The following is an 18,899-nucleotide window of genomic DNA, read 5'->3' as shown; positions in this document are numbered from 1 at the left end:
ACACATGCACATTTGTGGCCTGCTGGAGGTCATTTTGCAGGGCTCTGGCAGTGCTCCTCCTTGCACAAAGGCAGAGGTAGCGGTCCTGCTGCTGGGTTGTTGCCCTCCTACGACCTCCTCCACGTCTCCTGATGTACTGGCCTGTCTCCTGGTAGCGCCTCCATGCTCTGGACACTACGCTGACAGACACAGCAAACCTTCTTGCCACAGCTCGCATTGATTTGCCATCCTGGATGAGCTGCACTACCTGAGCCACTTGTGTGGGTTGTAGACTCCGTCTCATGCTACCACTAGAGTGAAAGCACCGCCAGCATTCAAAAGTGACCAAAACATCAGCCAGGAAGCATAGGAACTGAGAAGTGGTCTGTGGTCCCCACCTGCAGAACCACTCCTTTATTGGGGGTGTCTTGCTAATTGCCTATAATTTCCACCTGTTGTCTATTCCATTTGCACAACAGCATGTGAAATGTATTGTTAATCAGTGTTGCTTCCTAAGTGGACAGTTTGATTTCACAGAAGTGTGATTGACTTGGAGTTACATTGTGTTGTTTAAGTGTTCCCTTTATTTTTTTGAGCAGTGTATATTTTTTTAGACCAGCTGCAAGAGAGTGCCTCATACTGGCCCTCCAACACCACTTCCAGCAGCATCTGGGTTCTCATCCAGGGACCGACCAGGACCAAGCCTGCTTAGCTTCATAGGCAAGCCAGCAGAGGCAAGCCAGCAGTGGGATGCTGCAGACGAACAACTACCGATATGAACGAAAACGTATAACATTTTTAGAACCGTACTGTTTGCATTTTAATGTAGGCTTATTAAGGATGGAAGGCCATGGAGAGATGTTCATATTTAAACAACTTTTGTTTTAAGTTCTTAAAAATGTGTTTAATAAGATTAGCACAGATTCTCTCAAGGGACCCCACATGGGGCCCTGACACCAAGTTTGGGAACCATTGTACTAACCCCTCTAATCTGCTTGCTTGTTACCTTTTTCTCCATGTCTCCTCTGCATGCATTGCAGCCTGCCTCAGCCTCACCACAAATAAAAAAGGTGTGTAAACGTCGTTCACCCTCCACTAAATTCCTGCATTTAACCCAATATCAAACGTCAGTGACATGAAGGTCGGCCAACTCAACTGTCCCGAAAAGTTTGGCATGTCCGACGAGGCCATAGTTAGGGTTGACTGCATCCTAAATGTAAGCTATGAAAATACATGGCAAGATGCTGCAGAGACATCCTATGTCAACTTAAATGTCTTCCGTTTTTGCTTTTCTAGCTAAGATTCAGTTACTCAATAAAAAAGTTCCTTCCACAAACTTTCAATAAAACAGAGATTAAGGAAAACTCTGGCCCCTTGAATAGCTCACAATGTCCTTGAGAGTGGCCAGTGCAGCAACAATGCAGAATTGGCTGAGGGGAGCATGATTTGCACTTATCAGAGCGAAACAAAGAGAAGAGCCTCTTCTGGATCAATTAGGCATGCAGAGCCAGCAGTACTGGGAGGGAGATAATAGCAAACATTAGGCCGCTTTTCCCCTACAGATACCAGGTCCTGGGTCAAACCAAGACTACCGCTTTGAAGACGCTGTTTGTGACACTTAATGTGCCAGAACACTTTCTCTTTCTCCATTTCCCTCCCAGCACCAAAAAGCCCAGCCAGAGCTGCCTACCCCACCCAGGTATCCAACCATCAGATCTGTTGCCATGAAGATCACGGAAAACTGCAGAGTAAAATAGAGGTGTCACGCATGACCGAAGAACAAAACACACTGCGTGATTGGATGCGTGCACTCGGATAAGCATCTCCATTTTACCAGCTTGGCTTGCCTGCGCCTGAGAACAGAGAATCCAGGCTCCTCGTCCATCTCTAGTCTTCTTGGCATCAGTTGACGATTTCAGATGGTTTCTTTGCAGCAGTAAGGATTCTTCTACCTGGCACCAGACCACAGTGCTTACATTGATATTTTAATAGGGTGGCTGGCGGGGATCTTGGAGCCCGTTTCTCATCCGGTTGGTGTCGACATGCGAAGCAGCGCGGACCAGTGACATCCAACCAGCTAGGCAGGCCACTCAGCCATTCACTGGGCCTGGCACTGGCAGCCAGGCAGAGCACACTAGCTCGCTCACTCGGGGGGCGGGACAGGGCACCCCTATCTATGCATTCATGCAGCTGTTTGCCGTGGATCTGCACAGCTGTTTCTACCCGCCTTAATGAGCTCCAGCAGCTGGGCGACTGTCGGAGACTCGGACACCCCACCCATCCCTTCCCCTGTGTGAGCGAGTTTCACACCTGCATGCTCTGCAAAGGCAACTTCCTTCCTCTGGGCGTAGAGTGGGAGAGATCTTGTTTCCTAATATTAGTCATTCTTCAGCACGTTAGTATTGAAACCACGGAGTACGTAGGTATTGAGAATACTGGCTAAGAAGCATATGGAAACTGAACCCCACTGAGCCCTAATAAAATCTACATAACGCATACTAAAACACGTTCACACCTATGGACTTCATTCAAGACAAACAATCCTTTATTCAGCATTACAATAAATTAGAACATGGGCATTTACATTTACTCAATCATGACACACAGGAGGACAACATTGTCATTACATTTCCATATTTTAGCCAGCAGCTATTTATCAAGCGGTAAACAAGCAAAGTTCCCCAAAGAATCACAAATGAACATGAGCCATATGAATAAAAACATTCTGTAGAACTGTTAGAGCCTGAGGAAAGGCTCTGTGTGCCCTTGTCGATGTTGGTAGAATGTTGACAACTGTCACAGCATCCTCCAGAGACACAACAAAGGGATCTAGCTAAAGCCCTGATTTTGAATTGTCAAAGCCAGTCAACACACGACTGGTTCACAGTGTCCTTGCTCCAGACTAGTCTAAGGAACGACACTTCAAATCAAATCCCTCCGAAACAATGACAAGATCCTTGCATAATAACATGGCAACATAACAGATGGCACAAATACAGCCTACTGTTGTAGTTTGAATTTAAAAAAAAGGATTTGTATATTTTGTTCATATACTTACAATTATGGAGAGCTCAAAAGTCTCCTTCCTTCTTATAACAGACTAGTGCAAGTGTAGTTAGGGCCTACTTCTCATACCATCCTCCACACTTCCCAAGCCAAGCATCTGAAGCAAAAAGTAGGCTAACAGGGCTCAGCTTTGACTGCAGGAGAAACCTTGTAATTACTGAGAGTGGCTTTAATTTCAGCAGCCTACCCTGTGGTGAGAGAGCGCTTCCTAACATATCATCTGGAAGGAAACGTAGGTACTGCTTTTTAGGAGGTTCATGCCATCTTTCTATTTAGGGCTTAGTCCCAAATGGCACTCTATACCCTACATAGGGTCAGAAGTAGTGCACTATGTTGCCCGGTCATTTAAAATCCCATAGTGCCTACCTTTCATGGACCTATGGGTACCCAACCTGATAATTAGCCAGCAAACCCATAATCATATCGTCACTGGATTCACTTGGTTTATTCAAATTGTTAAATTGTTAGCTTTTAAACCAAAATATGAAGTGGTGGACATTCTTCGAAAAAGCAAGGCCTACTGCAAAGGACCACCCAGGTAAGTCATGGGATTACATCCCAAATGGCATCCTTTTCACTCATCGGGCTTTGGTGAAAAATAGTGCACCACATAGGGTTTATGGTTCCATTTGGGATGCACACATGGTGTACAGATTCCAACACATCCCACAATGCACAGCTCACAAGGACATCTACTGTAGGAACAAACAGTGCATTACTGCACTGTCATTATCACACGGTCATTATCCTCAGTGGATTATTATTACCTCAACAGACCCACCACACCATAAACACCAGTAAACTCATGAGGACATCATCCACCATTATCCCACCACCACTACAGCAACAGGCTCACAACATAAATCAGCAATCAATCAGTCACATTATCATTACCTCATGGGACGCCAACAACCTAATCACCAGTCACAATCAGTCAGTAGGTCAGTCAGCCATTTCCGGGAGTACGCTGGCGTGCTTTGGCTACCGCTTATCCTCTTGAAACTTCGATATTGTTTGCTACTTAGCGTTGATCATTGTGATTTTTGCTCAACAGGATTTGTTGCCTAATAGTTCCACCTTTTGTTGCCTGTGGAGTCTTGCTTGCTGAGCGTTAGTTTGTAAAAAAAAAAAGCAATCCTGTCCGTTTACCTGACTACTACCAACTAAACCTTCGTTTTGCGGGTTGTCTACCAGCAGAGTTGCCTTCCTCGGATAACTATACAGTTAGATCCCACAAGTATTCTGGATTCCTACCACTTATTAAGCTATTTAGACACTAGCCAACTGGATTCCAACTAGCTGCCAGGAGCTATCGGTGTGTTTCTGTACAGTGATGTGGATTCTACTACTACTACTGCCTTGGCTCCTCTGCTGTGGGGATCTACTGTACCCCAGGACCACTCACTGGCCTGCCCCATGCCTGGATCGGGATGCCATCATGACACGGATAAGGTACTCCTTGCCGAACTCTACCACTTTCATTCTGCCCGGATTAAAGCCCCGTTTTCCCTACGGGCGCGCCGCGACCTAGGGATTGTGCGTCGGGATGCCTACTGCCATAGTGCTCGCGCAGAAAATACACACACCGCGCAGAAAATACATACACAGTGAGTCACTGAACTGTAACATGAACTGCCCTGGTGCAAATCTAAGCTGCCTTAAAGCTTTGGCTAAAGTGGACAGCTCTGTTCACCATGCCTCCTCCTCTCCTACCAAATACAACTCGTTTGCGCTGTTCAACTTTCGCTCTCTCCAATAACAAAACGACGGTTGGTTTATAATGCTATCCTGGATAAAGATACCGACGTGATGTGCTTAACAGAAACCTGGCAGCAGCCAAATTACTTTCTGGTGCTTAATCAAGCTACTCCACCAGGCTGTGTGTACCTACAATAACCTCGCTCTGTGGGTCGGGCGGGGAGCTTGCTGTTATCCATCGTACCAGACATCAAAGTGCTTCCCATACCGAATGCCACATCTTTTGAACGTCTGGCATTTAGCATGGCTGGTCCTCATCCTCAGCAAGTTGTGCTCATCTCCCGCCCTCCCACAACGCTCCTCTATGTTAATCTCAGAGGTCCTCATATCCGTCTGCTCCATGTCACCTTCTACCCTACTGTTGGGTGACTTCAACATCCATGTCACCTTCTACCCTACTGTTGGGTGACTTCAACATCCATGTCACCTTCTACCCTACTGTTGGGTGACTTCAACATCCATGTCACCTTCTACCCTACTGTTGGGTGACTTCAACATCCATGTCACCTTCTACCCTACTGTTGGGTGACTTCAACATCCATGTCACCTTCTACCCTACTGTTGGGTGACTTCAACATCCATGTCACCTTCTACCCTACTGTTGGGTGACTTCAACATCCATGTCACCTTCTACCCTACTGTTGGGTGACTTCAACATCCATGTCACCTTCTACCCTACTGTTGGGTGACTTCAACATCCATGTCACCTTCTACCCTACTGTTGGGTGACTTCAACATCCATGTCACCTTCTACCCTACTGTTGGGTGACTTCAACATCCATGTCACCTTCTACCCTACTGTTGGGTGACTTCAACATCCATGTCACCTTCTACCCTACTGTTGGGCGACTTCAACATCCATGTCACCTTCTACCCTACTGTTGGGTGACTTCAACATCCATGTCACCTTCTACCCTACTGTTGGGCGACTTCAACATCCATGTCACCTTCTACCCTACTGTTGGGCGACTTCAACATCCATGTCACCTTCTACCCTACTGTTGGGCGACTTCAACATCCATGTCACCTTCTACCCTACTGTTGGGCGACTTCAACATCCATGTCACCTTCTACCCTACTGTTGGGTGACTTCAACATCCATGTCAACTTCTACCCTACTGTTGGGTGACTTCAACATCCATGTCACCTTCTACCCCTACTGTTGGGCGACTTCAACATCCATGTCACCTTCTACCCTACTGTTGGGCGACTTCAACATCCATGTCACCTTCTACCCTACTGTTGGGCGACTTCAACATCCATGTCACCTTCTACCCTACTGTTGGGCGACTTCAACATCCATGTCACCTTCTGACCCTACTGTTGGGCGACTTCAACATCCATGTCACCTTCTACCCTACTGTTGGGCGACTTCAACATCCATGTCACCTTCTACCCTACTGTTGGGTGACTTCAACATCCATGTCAACTCCAACAATGGTGGCTTTTCTGCCAAGTTCCTATCTCTCCTGGACTGTTTCAACATTCCACAGCATGTACAGTTTTCAACACATTGACAAAGGCCATGTTCTGGACCTCATGTTCAACAGGCTTTACGCCCTCCAGCCTGCGTGGCCTGGATCTTTCCAAGCTGCGGCAAAAAACGGACCATTACATACAGGAACAATAAAACTGTCAGCACAGCCGTCCTAGGAAACAGGCTTCAAAAACACAACAGTCCCGATCCTCTTCCGTCCTCTGCCGTGGAGCTCGTGTCTCGCTATGACACACTCCTCTCCTCCAGCTTTGACGCCGTTGCCCATCTGGAAACTAGGACTGTCTCCTTCTCCTTATCTGCTCCCAGAGGGTTTTACCCCCAAGCTGTGTTCTTTGAAGTCCACTGGCCGACAACTGGAGAGGGTCTATAAAGAATCTGGTCTCACAGGTCACGTAGAGGCTTACAAGGAGCATGTCAAGGACTACAAGGATGCTCTCTCCCAGGCAAAATCAGTATACTACAACCTCATCAATAACGGCCAAGGCAATCCTGGAACCCTTTTCTCAACTATCAGACTACTCCAGCCCCTGGATTACTCCTCCATCAATGCCTCTCTTGAAGTGTGCAGTATGTTTCTGGACCTTTTTCAGTCAAAAAATATATTACATTTACCAGCAGCTTCAGTTACTGGACCCCGATAACTTGAACAATTACCAGCCATGACATGTATGAACCGCTTCAAATCAGGGTTCCAGGCACAGAGACTGCACTGGTAAAAGTGTTCAACAACCTCCTAATTAGCGCTGACTCTCGCCACTTCAATATCCTTATCCTACTTGACCTCTCTGCTGCCTATGACAGCTTCTGCCACTGTATCCTCCACAACAGCATGGATACGGTCCGAACGCCACTCAACTGGTTCCGGTCCTACCCGGCTTCCTGGAAACAGTACTTGTCCTTTGGAGACTCCAAATCCCCCCCCAGCCCCCGTCAACCAAGGCGTGCCTCAGGGTTCCGTGCTTGGACCCCTGCTGTTCATCATATACATGCTTCCCCTGGGCCACGTCATCCGCTGCCATGTTCTCAACTTCCACTGCTATGTGGATGACACCCAAACTTACATCCACGCCAAACCCACCTCTCACCTCCCTCCCCCGTCTCCAGGATACCAAAAACTGGATGACATCCAAACTACTCAAACTCAACAGCAATAAAACCGAGGTCATGCTGGTGGCTCCCAAGACTCCCCTCAAGAAAGTGTCTGACCTCGTGATGTCCATTGACGGCTGCGCCATCTGCCCATCGACAGCGGTCTGAAACCTGGGTGTCATCCTGGACCCCACTCTCTCCTTCGAGTCACACATCAAGTCCATCACCAAAATCAGCCTTCTTCCACCTCCTCAACATCTCCCGACTCCGACCATCCCTCACGGACCAGGTAGTGGAGACCCTCATACATGCCTTTGTTACATCACGTCTGGACTACTGCATTGGAGTCCTATTCGGGGTGTCCGGGCAAAGCCCTATATAGGCTCCAGTACGTTCAGAACTCCACTGCCAGGGTCATCACACACACACACACACACATCAAACCCTGGGAACACATCAGCCCCACCACCTTCACTGGCTCCCTGTCAAATTCCGCATTACCTACAAGATCCTACGCCACACCTACAAGGCACTCCGTGGCCTTGCCCCTCGTATCTGACCTGCTGACCTGCTGGACTACTCACCATCCCCAAAACAAGACTGTGCACCATGGGGTCCGGGCTTTCAGCGCTGTTGCCCCCCAAACTCTGCAACTCTCTGCCCCCAGCCAGCTGCAACCCTGAACAGGGCCAAAGTATCCCTTGACTCGACCCCCCCCCCCCGGGTTTCTATATAAGCACTTTGACAACTGCTGATGTAAAAAAGGGCTTTATAAATAAGTGTGATTGAGTGATTGACTAAAAACCGACTAGTTAAGTCTGGCTTTCCCCTCAGCCCTTACTCAGCTTAAGCTAAGTAGCCAGGGATTTTTCTGCCATTGAAATCCTTGGGTGGGCCGCCTAAGGGTGTAAAATATCTGTCTGTGTCTATACTCTTAAGAAATTTGTTTTCGGGATGGAAAACGCTTTCAGTGTAAACTTAAAACAACTAAAAACACAGATATAAAGTATGTAGAAATGATAATGGACCCTTAATACTTGGAAATATTATAATCTTTGAGAATTAACAATCCCCAAAATAAAAGCTAGACAGCCAGGGATATTTAAAAAGTCCCAAAACAATTAATTTCGCAGTATTGATTTAGTTGTTATGTTTGAGCAAAACACAGCATTAGACAAATGTATGAAATAGATTTTCTCAGCTCCATCGCAGAATGTGATACTGCAGAAAATTTGCTTTAAAAATGCAATACTCCACACCACCAAGATGAGGGCCTCTAAAATGTATCCATGCTACAGGCCGACCACACCCATTGCCACGCCCCCGGACACCACCTAAGCTTATTTTTGATCCAGAAAAAACCCTGTGTAGCTTTCATTTCTTTTTATTCTATAGTTTGATCCTTGTTTTGTTTTTTTTACTCTCTTGCTGTACAATCGCCTTGGATTTCTTAAAAAGGCACTTTAAATCCCATGTATTATTTATTATTAGTCAGTGTCTGCATCCCAAGTGGCAACCTACTCACCAGGGCCCATTATTCCCTATATAGTGCACTATTTCTGACCCTGGACAAAAGAAGAAGTGCACTATAAAGGAAATAAGGTGCCATTTGAGACTCACCAGAGAGTTGTGTATAGCATGGAGTTGGCAGTCACTCACCTCAGACGGTTTCTTGTGCTCCTGTCTGACCCAGGTGCTGCTGGTCCCGGTGTTCTTGGAGGACCTGGACCAGGAGGTCACTTGACCTGCAAACAATGCCCCGGTAACAGTTACATTTCAGATTTACAGCATCCATGTAACTTATCCAGAGTGACTTACAGTCAGAGGAGACGGGAGGCTGCCATTTTCAAATCACTGATCACAACGTAGGGCCTCAAAGTCTGACTGACTTGCCTAGAGATCATAATTAGTTTGGTTCAGTAACGACTGACAGGTGGATGGATAGAGATGGTGATATGAGCGGATAAGACTGAGAACAGAGTCGCTAAATGGGCTGAAGAACCTTTCAACAACGAGTTAGATTTGGTCAGTATCACTCACTAGAAGGAATAGAAGTCCCGATATTACTGTATTTTAGGTCATCTATATGATTTTCATATGATCGCATAAGAGTGAAATGATCATTTCCCACCAACTAGTCCATTCTCTTGTTTCCCTCCACGTCACACCAGAACCGAACGGTAATTAACCAGACAGAACACAATTAAACCATCAGAAGAAACTGATTTGTGATAAACATATTCCTAATCCCTGTGGTGGGTAACGTCCCAAATGCCCTATAGCGCATTACTTTTGACCAGAGCCCTAGTGCATAACGGGATAAGGTGCCGTTTGGAAAGCAGCCAATATTTAGGAATGGTGTTAAACGGGGCTGGAGGCAGACCTCGTCATTCCTGTCTTCAGAGTCACTCTGTGATGAGTGGGTTTAAGTCCAAGGCCTAGAATGAATCCTCCGCTCGGCTGTACTCTGTGTGTGTGTGTGTCCACGAGTCAAGACGAGCAGGCAGGTGGAGAGCGGTGGTCGTCATCAAGTCATGGTATTTATAGATCACACCTCAGCCAGCCACAAAGTCCCTTGCAGCAACACGGGAGACACTAATCTCCTCAATAACTGACATTTCCATTTGTACACGGTGACAGGTTGTTATTTTAAATGTGTGCTGTTCCAACTACCAGGAGGGAGTTCAGAGCCACGTCATTATGTAATCTCAGTGTGTGTGTGTGTGTGTGTGTGTCTGTTGGGATGGCTATGAATGGTCCACATGATATGGCTGTGGTGTGGTACCTCCACACATTGCAGAGCGACCGCAAATCAGAGCTACCCATCAAGGCCTGTTTTAATGACAAGCCCCAGGGGTAGCACAGGGACAAAAATGATCATTGGGATCCTTCAATTAGGAACATGATAACCCAAACCCATGTGGAACAGATGCAGGCTAGCCCGGGACACTGGCGTGTTAACGGCACTCAGAAGCACTGGTTGGTTTAGGGAGCATCAAGCAGCGTAGCCCCCGGCACATGGCCCAGAGCTAAGGCCACTGGTCCAGCGGTAGGAGTTGCCCGTAGGCACACATCTCAGATCAGATTAATTCATGATTGGGGGAGGTAATCAAATTGGGGACAAAAGTAAAATAAATAGTTAATCTGACCTTAGATCAGAGACTAGTGGTAATTTCATCCTACTTCGTCACAAGCATACATATGTCCATCACTTGGCCACCACCATTGTGGCTCTCAGTGATCAGTCAGTCAGTCAGTCAGTCAGTCAGTCAGTCAGTCAGTCAGTCAGTCAGTCAGTCAGTCAGTGGAAGAAGCCGTTGTGGTGATGCAGGCATAAACATCTATACACTGCCTCTGTCTTCGATCTGAGCCCAGGCCACTACAAAGAGTCAGGGACGCAGCGAGCAGAGAAAACAAGATGACAAGCAGCAGACTGTCAGAGTAGTAGAGAGGAGGCCGGGCTCGTGACTGTTCCAGCCATCGGCAGTGTTGCAAATGGCATCCTATTTCCTACAGCGCACTACTTTCTACCAGGGCCCATAGGGTGCCATTAGGGACAGAACCGAGGCCAGACTAGTGACGGGTCCTGCCGCTGAGAATGTTCTGCCAAGCTGCTCTTTAGAGCCCGGAGTTTATTCTGCCTGTGTGTTTCGCGTTTGGCTGCAGAGTGTGCCGTCGGCCCTGTCCTAATCTCTCCCGTTTAGTCAGAGTACAGCTTTCATGACTCACTCCTAACTAATTAGTCTCCAATGGTGACAATCCCGCCCTTCTAGCTCTCCATTAACCTCCCCCCAATATTCCCCCCCCCCTCACTCTCCAGCCCTTTTTATCATCTCTAACTACATAAGTTTCAGCTCACTGTCAGTGGTGTCCGAGTCATTGCTGCTGGTGGAGTATTTTCTTCTCTTCTTCTCACTCTCCATCTGTTAGGGAAGAGAAGAATCAAATACAGAGACACATCAGTATACAGCAGCAATCACAGTACAGGCTACAGTTACTATGCTGCGACAGACAGACAGACAGACAGACAGACAGACAGACAGACAAAGAAGCAGAGATGAGCAAAGAGAGAAAGCAGCAGAGAGAGAGAGAGACAGACAGAGCGGTGGTTATAACACAGGGGAAGGGCGAGACTTTATGAGGATATCTGCTCTGTAGATATGCATGTCTGATTCCCCCATCAATCCACAGAAAGAGTACAGTGAGCCAGCAAAAGACAACTAGAGGAAAAAGCGGGTTATGGCCTTCAGTGACTGAGCGCAGATTTATGTGGCCATAAAACAGGGCTTTTCCCTCTTATATTGGGCTCTTCCTGTTGCCTTCCTCAGCCCGCCGTAAACTTTACTAGTGACATTTAGACTTCCAAATAGAGCTGCCTCTCACACTCCCTGTGCTTTAGAATAACTTGCTACGTAGTGGTGAGTACATAATGGACTTCCTGTCTGGCTTCGCTGGAGGTTCAGTGACCGAGGTATCCCTCAGGGATATGTTGTTTTTCCTTTATTGTTTTACCCTCAGTGCCGTATCAAAGACGTAGAGAAAGCAATACAAGTGGGTGGTGGGAGTCATGTTTCATACTGTAGGTTGAAGACAGCGACTCATCGCCTCCCCTTCACAGAGGGGAAAAACACTGGCGTGTCTGACCGACAGCTTTTCACCGGGGAAGAAAAAGTGAGAAAAAAAAAGAATCACACAGGTTCTCGCTATTCCCCCCCCCCCCCCATATTTTTCTCCATCAAACAAAATCCTTGTTAAGATTGAGACATTTCCATGGCCATGGAGAGGAAGAAGTCTGTGCTAGGTGCCAAAGATGAATAACAGATGTATAAAGAATGCATTTTCCACTTCAACATTTTTTTATTATTTTTTTTAAATCCAGTGTGAGATCCATTTTCAGTTAAAACTCTTAATTTAGAGCAGGATTCCCCCAGAGGTGCTCTACTGTTGGAACAGTTCTGCAGGAGGAGTCCCCTCGGTGACGACTTCGCACCATAAAACAAATGAGGTGCTCCACAGCACTGAGAGATCTAAATCAAACTGTATTTGTCACATGCGCCGAATACCACAAGTGTAGACTTTACCGTGAAATGCTTACTTACAGGCCCTTAACCGACAGTGCAGTTCAAGAAGAGTTAAGAAAATATTTAATAAATAAATGAAAACTATATATAAAAAGTAACACAATAACGAGGCTATATACAGGGGGTACCGGTACCGAGTCAGTGTGCGGGGGTACAGGTTAGAGGTCATTTGTACATGTAGGTAGGGGTGAAGTGACTATGCATAGATAATCAACATCGAGTAGCAGCAGTGTACAAAACAAATGGGGGGGGGGGGCAATGTAATAGTCCGGTGGCCATTTGATTAATTGTTCAGCAGTCTTATGGCTTGGGGGGGGTAGAAGCTGTTAAGGAGCCTTTTGGACCTAGATTTGGTGCTCAGGTCTATAACCCAAGTCTATAACTTGGGTGACTGGAGTCTCTGACAAGTTTATGGGCTTTCCTCTGACACCGCCTATTATATCAGTCCTGGATGGCAGGAAGCTTGACCCCAGTGATGTACTGGGCCATACACACTACCCTCTGTCGCTCCTTACGGTCAGATGTCGAGCAGTTGCCATACCAGGCGGTGATGCAACCGGTCAGGATGCTCTCGATGGTGCAGCTGTAGAACTCGTTGGCATACCATGCCTTGCACAGTGGCCAAGATGGATTACATTACTGCACTGTGACTCCACAATGCCCCCCTTTCCACGCATGCCTCAAATCACCTACTTCCGAATGGCGGCACGGCATAGCAAAACTGGCAGTGCCACTCCATCTGTAGCGGTAATGGTAGTAGCAGTGGTGGTATTGTGTACTCATGCCTGCTCTTGCTACACAGAGAGGAGAGCAGACGGGCCAAAACAACGCCGGGTCCCTCCATGGAGTCACCACACAGGGCCGTGGCCCTTAGCTCTGCTGCCCCTGGTCTCATTGGCATGGTGGTGTGTGTGTGGCACAAAGCCGCCCAATCTCCAGACCCACCCACACACACACACACACACCTCTGACTCACTCACTGGGGAGGCCTGTGTGATGACTGAGCTGCATGGATTGAGAGGCCGCAGGCTAAAAAGGCTGCATCCCAAAACTGTCTGCCAGTGCCAAAGGGGGCTGCCCGGACAGTTCCGTGTGTATGTGTGTGTGTGTGTGTGTGTGTGTGTGTGTGTGTGTGTGTGTGCGCGGTCTTTCAGAGTGCTGAGAGATGACTGCCAAGCCCATTAGATGGCTAATTCTGACACCGAGCCTCTGAAATGGATACAGTTACTGCCTGCCTGTCCTGCCTGCCTGCCTGTCCTCCCAGCCCGCCTGTCCTCCCTGTCCTTTCTTTCCATCAACAAGCCACTTTCAGGTCCCAGGATAGAGGGAGAGGATGCCTTGGCATTTACAGCACTAACAGTCAGGCAGCTGATATGTCATTAATAACAGGCACCAATCTGCAATTACCACACACACCCACACACACACAGAGAATGACCAAGCATTTGTTCAGAATCCAGTAGGTCAGGCTGCTTGATGAAGAATCCCTGCATTTAAATTGCTTCATAAACAACATCTCTCTGAGGCTGACTGTTTCTGAGGCTGGTTTGTGACAGCCAGTGTGTGTGTGTGTGTGTGTAAGGGGGAGATGCAGCAGTGTCATTAGGCTGGTTTAAACAAGATGCCAATGTGTAAAAAGAGCCACTGGCAAAACTGCCAGAGAGCCAAGCAACCAAGCTCCACTCTCCCTCATTCTTATTTTATTGACAGTCCTTTTCCTCCTCTCCTCTCTCTCCCTCTATCCCTCTATGGAAAAAGCGGAGGGGAGGGTGTATGCAACATGAGTGCTGGGTGCATTGTGCAGTGTTAATGCTGTGTGTACAAAACAAGGCAGGCGAAGAGGGAGCAGTGTATCACTGCAGTACCCCTGGGAGACAGATCCTCTGCCTCCCCGGAACGCAACGAATCGGCAAGTCGGCTATTTTTGGAAAAGGAGAGAGGTATAGTGAGGACAGATGGGGAGTTCTAGGAGATATAGAGAGAGAGCGGCAGCATAGCCTAGTGGTTAGAGCGTTGGACTAGCAACCGAAAGGTTGCAAGATCGAATCCCCGAGCTGACAAGGTACAAATCTGTCGTTCTGCCCCTGAACAAGGCAGTTAACCCACTGTTCCTAGGCCATCATTGAAAATAAGAATTTGTTCTTAACTGACTTGCCTAGTTAAATAAAGGTTAGAGAGAGAGAGCAGTGTGTTTGTAGTAGTTGTGGCGTAAACCACCCTGTAGCCCAGCAGGGGTTGTGATGCTCTGCGAGCCTCTGAATGAGGCAGCTATGGCTCTGTGAATGACATGATCACAGGCACAGCTGTGCAGAATCATGGAGTCTTCACCCCAACTAGAACACACACACACACACACACACACACACACAGAGAGAGAGAAAGGCAACAAAACACAAAAGCAGACAAACACACAAGGTGTGCACGGTATGAATAAAAGATTCATTCTAGTTCATATCTAAAAGCGCTCATGCTTCCTCACACACCAACGAAAACCTAGAAGGAGGGAAAAAAAAGGGGGGGGTCTCATTCAGAGAGCACTATGTCGTATAAAAAATAAAGAGGTCATAGAACAAGAAAATGCACTTGAACTATTACTGGTTCACATGGCAGAAGAGGAACTGAGACGGAACAAGAGCTCCGTGCCGGCATTATAAACAAGAGCACTTCCACATTTGGGCTGGGCGATTTATCCAATGAATTCTATTCATTTGAATTTGTTTTGGCACGATCCAGTGCCTTAAGAAATTTTAGAATAAGATAAAATGTGGTAAAAGTTAAGGGGTCTGAATACTTTCTTAAATAGTTTTTCACCCCCCCCTAAAGTTTAGAAACTTTAGCTAATTGATTAAAAAAATAACTGAAATATCACATTTATATAAGTATTCAGACCCTTTACTCAGTACTTTGTTGAAGCACCTTTGGCAGCGATTACAGAATTGAGTCTTCTTGGGTATGACGCTACAAGCTTGGCACACCTGTATTTGGGGAGTTTCTCCCATTCTTCTCAGCAGATCCTCTCAAGCTCTGTCAGGTTGGATGGGGAGCGTTGCTGCACAGCTATTTTCAGGTCTCTCCAGAGATGTTCGATCGGGTTCAAGTCCGGGCTCTGGCTGGGCCACTCAAGGACATTCAGAGACTTGTCCCAAAGCCACTCCTGCGTTGTCTTGGCTGTGTGCTTAGGGTCGTTTTCCTGTTGGAAGGTGAACCTTCTCCCCAGTCTGAGGTCCTGAGCAGGTTTTCATCAAGGATCCCTCTGTATTTTGCCCCGTTCATATTTCCCTCGATCCTGACTAGTCACCCAGAGGAACTCCAGAGCTCTGTCAGAGTGACCATCGGGTTCTTGGTCACCTCCCTGACCAAGGCCTTTCTCCCCCGATTGCTCAGTTTGGCCAGGCGGCCAGCTCTTGGAAGAGTCTTGGTGATTCATAACTTCTTCCATTTAAGAATGACAGAGGCCACTATGTTCTTGGGGACATTCAATGCTGCAGAAAATGTTTTGGTACCCTTCCCCCGATCTGTGCCTCGACACAATCCTGTCTCGAAGCTCTACAGACAATTCATTCGACCTCATGGCTTGGTTTCTGCTCTGACATACACTGTCAACTGTGGGACCTTGTAAAGACAGTTGTGTCTTCCCAAATCATGTCCAATCAATTGAATTTACCACAGGTGTACTCCAATCAAGTTGTAGAAACATCAAGGATGATCAATGGAAACAGGATGCAGCTGAGCTCAATTCTGAGTCTCATAGCAAAGGGTCTGAATACTTAGTTAAATAAGGTATCTGTTTTTAACACATTTGCAAAAAAATTCTAAAAACCCGTTTTTGCTTCATCATTATTGGGTAGCGTGTAGATTGCTGGGGATTTGTATTTTATCCTTTTTAGAATAAGGCTGTAACAAAAGGTGGAAAAAGTCAATGGGTCTGAATACTTTCCAAAGGCACTGTATGTCTGGATCGCAAGAATCAAGTTATTATTATTTTATCTCCTTTTTCCTCCCCAACTTCGTGGTATCCAAATTGGTAGTTTCAGTCGTGTCTCGTCGCTGCAACTCCCGTACGGGAGGCTAAAGTCGAGAGCCGTGCGTCTTCCGAAACATAACCCGGCCAAGCCGCACTGCTTCTTGACACAACGCCCACTTAACCCGGAAGCCAGCCACACCAATGTGTCGGAGGAAACACTATACACCTGGCGACCATCTAGTCAAATGGCTACCCAGACTATTTGCATTCCCCCCCATCTCCACACCACTGCCACTCTGTTGTCATCTATGCATAGTCACTTTAATAACTCTACCTACATGTACATACTACCTCAACTAACCGGTGCTCCCGCACATTGACACTGTACCGGTACCCCCCTGTCTATATTGTTATTTTTTACTGCTGCTCTTTAAAATTACTTATTACTTTCATCCCTTATTCTTGTCCGTATTTTTTTTAAACTGCATTGTTGGTAAGGGGCTCGTGAGTAAGCATTTCACTGTAAGGTCTACACCTGTTGTATTCGGCGCATGTGACTAATAAAATTTGATTTGACCGTGTCAGCGTGCATTGCGCCTGGCCCACCACAGGAGTCGATAGCGTGCGATGGGACAGGAACATCCCTGCCGGCCAAACCCTCCCCCTAGGGTACATTTGGTCTGTGGCGAGGTCACGCTGTGAGATCACCACCTTCCAGGGCTACGTTGTGTGGCATAGTCGTAGGCTACTCTCCAATGAGGATTCTGCCGCTGTTTCAAATGGCACCCTATTCCCTATTTAGTGCACTACTTTTGACCATAGCCAATAGGATGCCATGTCGGGACACAACCGCACCCTCACTGAATGACCTCAGCAGCGACCCCAGGGGACCAGCCCAACACACGAACAACAAACTGATCATGGATTTCCTTTAACGTCACCTTCACGGATCCGGTCCAACCACAGATATTAAGACAATATTTATTGATGCTGCTGCATTATGGGGAAAAAAATAAATACGTATTTTTTTTAAAAGAGGTGGAAGCGGGAAGGAGGGGGGGGAGAAGACCAGGACCAAATCATTTTCTACAGTCTCTCCCCCTCTCCTGAAAGTGCTGACAAACAATGAAAGGGACCTGAGTGCCAAAACCAGGGAAGAAGGAGAGGAGGGCTGGTGCAGGAGGAAAAGAGGAGATTAATCCCCCTGCTCTCACCTCCCCTGCCATCAGGAGTTCATTAGCCCCAGTGAGGGATGGAGGAGTGCACAGTGCCCTTCACTCACACTAACATGGGCCCGGCTACCGCCCTGTTTATCTTCCTCCTCCCACCACCACCCTGTTTACCCCCCCACCCCTAATTTACAACAGGGGCCCAAGCAAGCATATGTCTGCATGTCCAACCATTTAAGTTTCCTGGCTGGACACTTGTTTTACCTTGAGGTGAATAATTAGTTCAAACCTAGGGGACCGATTGTCGTTTATCGTTTCCTTTCATTGCTAAAATTGTGGCCTTGACCATTTGTTGCCATCAGAGAATGAACGCTGCTTTTTTGGATGTTTATCCTTGTAAAAGGGTTGGTGTTGTGTTTATTATTAGCGGACAGCAGTAAATACAGACACCAACCCAAAGCTTGGTGCTTTTTAAAGATGACTTGCTTTACAGAGGCCACTGACTGGTGTAATCAGGCACTGCCGGCAGGCATAAAAATTGACCGTTTTTCAAGCCTTTTCATGTGCCGGGAAACTAGAGATGCTGGGTAATCTACCTGGCTTTGATGCAAGGTGAAAAGGGCAGGGGGGAAAGACAGCCACCTGACAACCACCTACTGTATCACCATCAGCAAAGCCTCCGATTACCTTCTTGAACAGGCTGGGGACTTGCGTTCTATCCAAGGTCTGGTACACAGTTTGCGTACCCAACGGCATCAATTTATAGCGCACTTTTTTCATATATAAAAAGGTCCCATAGGGCTCTGGCCAAAAGTAGTGCACTATGTAGGGAATAGGGTACCATTTGTTCAGTACTGCCACAGGAGCTTGGCTTTATTATTTCCCTTATTCAGAAGGACAGTGTCAAAGAAAACATGGAACGCCTTTTGAAATGTATTGCATGTATGTTTGTTTAGCCTGTGTGTTTTGTGTTCCAATCCTGCCTCACAGCCGAGGGGAGAAAATAAAAAAACTACATTTTCCATTCCTCCTGCATCATACCCCCGCTCCGCAATTATATTTCAATAACAATTGGTGAGTCACCGGGCCGGGTGAAAGACATTCATCTCCTGGCGTTTCCAGAGATTTCATCCGCCCTCTGCCCACTGAACAGCAGGCTCCCACTGAGACCTTGACAGGCTCAGTTAATGAGCATCCATTCCAGGCCACAGCAGGGCCATCCGCAGCAGAGAACACACACACAGAGACATGAAAGCACACACACACAAACGTTCTTACGTAAACATGATGCATGC

General features: G+C 47.1%; 1 protein-coding gene across 1 annotated transcript in view; it reads right to left on the bottom strand.

Annotated features, from left to right (window-relative positions):
- Positions 1-18,899, bottom strand: part of LOC106567530 (protein Jade-1) — a 150,722-nt gene that overhangs the window by 126,206 nt on the left and 5,617 nt on the right. The window contains exons 3-4 of the mRNA XM_045693416.1: positions 11,250-11,313; positions 9,050-9,135 (exon numbers count right to left, since the gene is read on the bottom strand). Coding sequence (XP_045549372.1) covers positions 9,050-9,135; positions 11,250-11,313 — 150 coding nt within the window. The remainder of the gene's footprint in view (positions 1-9,049; positions 9,136-11,249; positions 11,314-18,899) is intronic.

Source organism: Salmo salar, chromosome ssa13 (genome assembly GCF_905237065.1).
Source record: "Salmo salar chromosome ssa13, Ssal_v3.1, whole genome shotgun sequence".
NCBI lineage: Eukaryota > Metazoa > Chordata > Actinopteri > Salmoniformes > Salmonidae > Salmo > Salmo salar.
This window is presented reverse-complemented; position numbering and strand designations above follow the sequence as displayed.